This window comes from Cariama cristata, unplaced genomic scaffold (assembly GCF_000690535.1).
Source record: "Cariama cristata isolate BGI_N322 unplaced genomic scaffold, ASM69053v1 Scaffold44543, whole genome shotgun sequence".
Classification (NCBI taxonomy): Eukaryota; Metazoa; Chordata; class Aves; order Cariamiformes; family Cariamidae; genus Cariama; species Cariama cristata.
In genome coordinates this window covers 1-6,311 of record NW_009607468.1, presented here as the reverse complement: position 1 = coordinate 6,311, position 6,311 = coordinate 1, and the positions used below count along the sequence as shown (strand labels likewise).

At 48.8% G+C, this 6,311-nt stretch overlaps 1 protein-coding gene across 1 annotated transcript; it reads right to left on the bottom strand.

Moving 5' to 3' along the window:
* Positions 1 to 1,855: 1,855 nt before the first annotated feature.
* On the bottom strand, positions 1,856 to 5,420 carry ATOX1 (antioxidant 1 copper chaperone; the record flags this gene model as incomplete). The annotated part of the gene is made up of 3 exons (XM_009696716.1): positions 1,856 to 2,069; positions 3,822 to 3,977; positions 5,345 to 5,420. Coding segments are annotated over 2 exons (207 nt in total), but the record flags the coding sequence as incomplete, so codon positions are not given.
* Between the last annotated feature and the right edge of the window lie 891 nt (positions 5,421 to 6,311).

Sequence of the window (6,311 nt, the reverse complement as noted above, 5' to 3'; positions counted from 1 at the left end):
GTCCTGCTCTAATAGTTGTCCTGGTTCTTTTGCATCTTCACTAAATGTGCCTGGAGTGCTGGAGTTAGCGACCATCACAGCGCTTCCCTCCTCTCAGCTGGAGAAGAAACCCTAGCAGCTCCCTTCCCTTCTCCACAGAGCCAGGGGACAGGAAGAGGGATGCGATGGGAGGGTCTGAGCACCGGGGCCACTGAAGGAAGGCTGAAGCAGGGCTCACGGAAGCCCTTGGTGCTTTCCCAACTGCTCACACCCATCAGCATCCTCAGGGTATGGCACCAGCAAGAGGTGGCCTATGCAGACTTGTCACCCCACTGCTCTGGAACAGCACGCGAGGAGCAGGACGTCAAATGCCGAGAGCCATCAGGTATGAAAGCCCACAAACTCCGCACATGCAGTCTCCATCGGAAAGCAAGTGGCAGGGACACCTCAGGGAAGCTGCTGTGGGCAGCCCTTGCCATGCTGTGCACACAGGGAAATTATAGGGCTATAAATAACACTAATGGCCAGGTAGAGCACAGCAGGCTACCGTAATGATTCCTTGCTGTGAGGGACAGTTAGAAGCATTTCTTAAAGCCCAGGGAAGAGTCCCCAGCCTGGACATGACTGCTCCGGTGGATGGAGACCAGCTCCAGGCAGTCTTTGTGAAGGGTTGCTCCTCTCCCCTCTGTGCAGCGTGTATTTCCATCATACTCTGCAGCCAGCTTGGGGTGACCACAGCTTGTCACTGCAGCTGATTTCCACCCAAAGCTTCAATCTCATTTTTGCAGCAGGCAAGAGCTTAAAGCAGCATCCAGCCCCTCCACCCACGCTGAACGGTGGAGGAGAGGCCTGGGAGACTGCAGCCTTGCAGATGGGTGCTGAAATTTCAGGTATCTGCATGAACCTCCTGGCTGGCTGTGGGTAGAAACATTTCCTTGTCTGGCTCAGAGATAAGCAAGCTTTATCCAAAACAGAATGTTCAGCAGAGCGGGGAGAGGAGAGCAGAGCAGCTGGGGGAGTGTGGATAGCAGAAGCTGCAGCCCAGACATCAAGGACGAGCAGCCTGGTTTACAGCAAGACAGATCGGGAGTTATCCTCTGTGGGCACAACATTGCCAGTCCCGCCTGCCAGTTTGGCAGACAGCAAGCGCCACAAGGACGGCTCGCTCCAAGGCCAGCCGTGCCACCACGTGCCATCCAGCTCCACGCCAAACCAACAGTACATGTCACCCTCCAGCCCACTGCCACCAGAGCTGAGCCACTGGGCAACCAGCTGCTGGTGGATGCACTGGCCATGCCTGGGAGGAAGCTGAAAGCAATAAATAATAACTGGCAAACACCAGCTCAGACTAGCAAGGGGAAAGGGATTCACTCACTGACCCGGGACCTTGGAAGTATCATGCCATGCATCTGAGTACACAGGCACAATGCAGAAATAGGTTGCGGTTCTGGACCTTGGCTCTGGAAACTTCCTGCCGTTGGGAGATTTTAATGCAAGAAAATAATGCAGCGTTGTTATACTTTTATCCTTTAGCTTCCCTTAAATTAAGAAGTAATAAAAAGTGTCTGCAACACATTTCTTGAAGTGTCTGCAGCCTCTGCAAGTGCATCTACAGCAATTAATTGTGCTTTAGATCAATGGTAAAGAAGGACTTTGAAGATATGGATTCCCTGAATATAAGTGACATTCAAGCTCAGTTCTCCTAAGACATGTCCCTCAGGCAGAGGTTGCAGTCAACTTCTAAAGATAGGTGCGATTTCCTGGGAGACCCGTCTTGCATGTAATGCGTAGCTTCCCATCCCTAAGAGCCATCTCTTCTCAGAAAACCACTTAAAGCAGTACAAAGACACACAAGACACACAGACGTGCACTGAAAGATAGAAGCAGTGTCTCGATTTACTATGGGACTAGAAACAGCATGTAACATCCTCCTCTAGATTTCTCCACTTTTGAAGCCCAAGACGCAGCTGTCCTCCTGCCAGCCCTCTGCTTTCTGACATCCTGCAAGGTAGTAAAGGTGAAATGACAGAGCAAGTTGGGAGATACGCAAACAGTTAAGCCATCTTTTTGCTGAAGTCATGTTTGAGTTCCTGCAAAATAAACAAATAAATAAATGAAAGGAAAAAAATACCAAGGCACAGAGGAGAGAACACTATACAAAGTTGCCCTCTGCCGGTCACAAGCCAAAGGAAAGCAATCCACCTGAGCTCCATGCCAATGATTTGCAACTTCCCTCCCTCCTTTTACAGATGGATCCCTAAAAATATTCTCTATGGAAGGAACTGTGCTGTAAAACGTAAATTTAGTGTTTTTTTCCCACGACAGCTGAAGTGATCTAGCAGCAAACTACTAGCAAGGGCAGTCCAGCCACACCTCTCCTTTGTTTCGGATCTTGTTATCCTTGGGCAAGTCAAACAGTTTCAGTTAAAATCCAATAGGAAAACAAAAGCATTGAGAGAAATCTTCTGCCAGGCCTGTCACCTGAACTGACTCCCTAGTTGCCTTGATGTAATATAAGGAAAGTGGTGAGAACACAGGGCCAGGGAAAAAAGGGACTCATCGACATTACTTGAGACTGGCTTTGCTGCAATGGTTAACTTTTGCAGGCATTTGAGACGTAGCCCACAAGTCCCTGCAAGTCAAAAACAGCTCTTGCAGTCAATACTATGAGCTGAAAACTATTTGAGGCACTAATGAATTCAGAGCATGTTTCCCTCTCTGTTTGAAATAGCAATGTTATTTGATTATAGCTATGATTTTAAACAATTTCCAGGAAGTATTGAGAGCTTGCTCAAATGATACAGATTGCAGGTTTTAAATCTGTCCTGTTAAGTCAGCCTATTAAAACAATGCAGATCTATTGCACAGACACATCAGTATCAGCTCAACTCTTTCTTGTATCAGTTTAATTACTGCTGGTGTAAAACCCTGATTTAATTTACTGACTGGGAATTAAATCAGCATGAATTGGTTTCAGTGTATCTGTGCTGGGTATTTGTGATGATCAAACTAGACCATTTTAAAACAACGTCATTGGATTAGAGAGCTCCACTGACAGAAACAAGGTCTTAAGAGATGCAATATAATAATCTTGGACACTAAAGAACAGTACATGCAGTGAGTGGGCAGTCCTCTCCTCCCACTTCATTCTTTTCCACTGAAATTGAACCCTTTCTGCAAAAACATTTCACAGTCAGGAGAGTTTTGTACATGTCCTCGTAGTGCTGGGACTCTAGGGAAATCAACAGGCTGCAACGATCAGATTGTCTTTGGGATAGATGTCCAGATGGCACGGGGCTGTGTGCACTGGGAGCTATTCTGAAACCCAACATTTTACGTCCATGAGCATAGCAGAGTGCTGGTTTTTTCCATCTTAGAGTTTAGTGGAGGATTAACAGTGATATTAACAGAATCAGATGTTGGAGGTCCTTGTGCTAACAACCCACCCCCTGCATCACGTACCCACACGGGTCTTTGTGTCCCATCGCCCTCCCTGGTATTGCTGGGGCCACTGCTCTCTCTGGTCAGTCTTTGGGATTTTCATGCACGATATGCTCTGGGAAGCTCTAGGTTCACCTGGGAATGGCACAGAGGCTGCGTTCTACCTCTTCACTATAGCCATGGTTGGGATCACATAGGCTTTACAGAGTAACTAAGGGGTCTCACACAGAAATGCTGCTGGCTGCACGTGGCCCAGCTGCTTCTCCGATAGGCGGGGTTTGCTGAAGCTGGACCTGCAGGTCTTTCCTACTTTGTGCTTCCCAGGAAGCAGTCTGTTTTACTGGGAGAGCTGGAAAACGCTCAGATCTCTCTCTTCAGCATTTCATACATCTGCTATATACCTAGCCTCCTCACCAGGCAAGGCTACTATGCGGACTTCTCCCCAAGGTAGGACGCGTTCTTTCCAGTCTTCTTCAGGGTTTCCAATAGGGTGTCAACGTTGTGCTCTGAATCAATGCACACCTTCTTGTTGGGCAGGTCAATATCAAACTGGACACCTATGGGGAAAGGAAAAATATTTTGCGCAGCTAGAAGCAGCCAAATGGTGTGAGCACAAGGAAAGCTCACCTTCTCACATTTGTGCTCCCAAGGTCATCAGTCACATATACATGTGCCTCCAGCCAGCAAACCCTGATATCAGCAGCCAGCAAAACCAAACTGGTGCCCTGCCAGCAGGATGAAGGAAGCCAGATGTTCTACAGATCTGCATCAGGCACCACAGTTTCTCAGCTGCTTTAATCTGCTCAGCCCACCTTGGACCAACACAATCACTCATGCAATAACCAGAATGAGCTGAGTTTAAACCAACCACTATAATCTCCAACCAGCTCAGCCTGTGCTGTGGTTTAGCATGGATAGGCACTAATGAAGGAGCTAGCGTAGGGGTTAGGACAAGGTCAGGACAGGTTTCCTCAGTGGTGGTACCAGCTAACAGCTGTAAGTAGGAGGAAGGAAAAGACATTTTCCCATGTGGATTTCCCACTGGCTAATAAGGGTGAACCACTCTCAACCCAGTGAAAGGAAATGAACATGAAGTCTCTAGGCAGCCACGTATTTTCACAAAACTTGTAGGCATGTATCAGCTTTGAGAGCTCTGCCACATCACCACATGAAGCTGATATTGGCTAGCATGTTGAAGAGTGACGGAGGTGCTGACAACCACACACAGAGGAAGTGGGATCACCGCAGCCTGATAACAGGGTCTGGAAGAAGTTGCAAGGCCTTTGCCTTGGTGACTGAAAGCTGTTCTCACTTGGTGAGGAGCAGGATGACAGGTCCTCATAACTGGGGAGTGAAGGCTAGATCCTTCTCTCTTGGTAAAGCCAGCATAAAGGAGGCATGGGTTATAATTTTCCAGTTGGTATTAAAAACAGGCTATGCAGGCAACCACCAAATGCTCTGCTCAGCAGCTATTCACTGTGACTGCTGATGACACATCTAGGGAAGCATCACAGATACCCCAGGCATTGGGAACAATGCCTGGCAGGACATCCACCTCCCTTCCTTCTGGCAGCCTGAGCAGGGGTCTACCAGTGTCATTCCCAGAGAGTTCAGGATGAGACCCTGGTGATTCAGAGCCACCTGCAGCCACAGCAGCACCTCCCTCCCTTGACATTTCTCCAAGGGTCACAAGAGACTCTCCAAGAGACTCTTCTCCAATAGTCCTGTGAACAATCAGTGAGTTGTTACTGACTAAGCAGCAGGCTCAGAGCAGAGCGGCGAGCGGCGGTTTCCAACCTGCCACTTTCAGCTTTTACCCACAGCACTACCCTTGCAAGATGAAGGATCCCAGGGCACCGACATCCTGCCCCAGAGCTGGCGTTGCTCCTGAGGGCTGGCTGTCACACACCCAGCACTGACTCACCTCCCAGCCTGTGCAGGACACGGGTGACCGCATTGGAGCAGCCTTCACAGGTCATGTCCACAAAGAACTCGTGTTTCTGAAAAGAGGCAGACGAGGGGTCAGGGATGGCACAGCTGGCAACGCACCACGAGCACTCATCCTCCACACTTGCCTTTTTCCTTGGGGAGGTGGGTTCAAATCCTCCCTGGCCAAAAGGTCCACATGTGTCACTAAGGGATCTTCAGCAACACCAAGACGTCTCGGTACTCCTCCCTACAGCATCCCTGTGCTGTCCCTCACAGCATAATCCTGAAGGGCTTTTGGAGACTGCCTGCCCCTTACCCAGGGCAGGGCCACCTTAAGGGTCAGCACAGGTTGCCATCTCTGTGGGCCTCTGCTGGACTCCCTCCACTTGCCCTGGGGAGCTCAGGAGAAGGAGGTCTCCTGCCTCCAGCTACCCACTGTCCTGACTTAGTCCGCAAGGTGTTCAGTGCTTGCCCATCCTATTCTTCTTGTGTCTACAAAGCCTCTGGTTCCCCAACGTAATAAACTCATAAAAATATCAACAAAACCGAAATTTAAGCAACATTACTGCTGTTTTTTCATCCCTTCACACTGTTATCTTCACTACTTGTGAGAGATACTGAGTCAATATAAACATGCTTGCCTGTAAAACTAATCATTGCATTCAACCTTTGGCATCAGATGGATCCTAATTTCCTTGCATAGGCTTTTTATGCCTCTTAAAAAAGAAATGTAAAGCTGCTTTTTATTTCTTACCTGCAACCCATATTTCCTTCTATTCAAAACCACCCTTTGCCCCCCACCACTGAAAGCCTAAGACCCTCACGGGCACAATTCACCCGGACGATTCCCATTAGGATTTTCCGGTGTAATTAGCATTTTCTGGAATTTTATTTCACAAATGCCCTGCGTGCTCTGGGGGTCGGTGTGCAGCAAGGAGGGGGCCCAGGGTAGGGCCCCCACC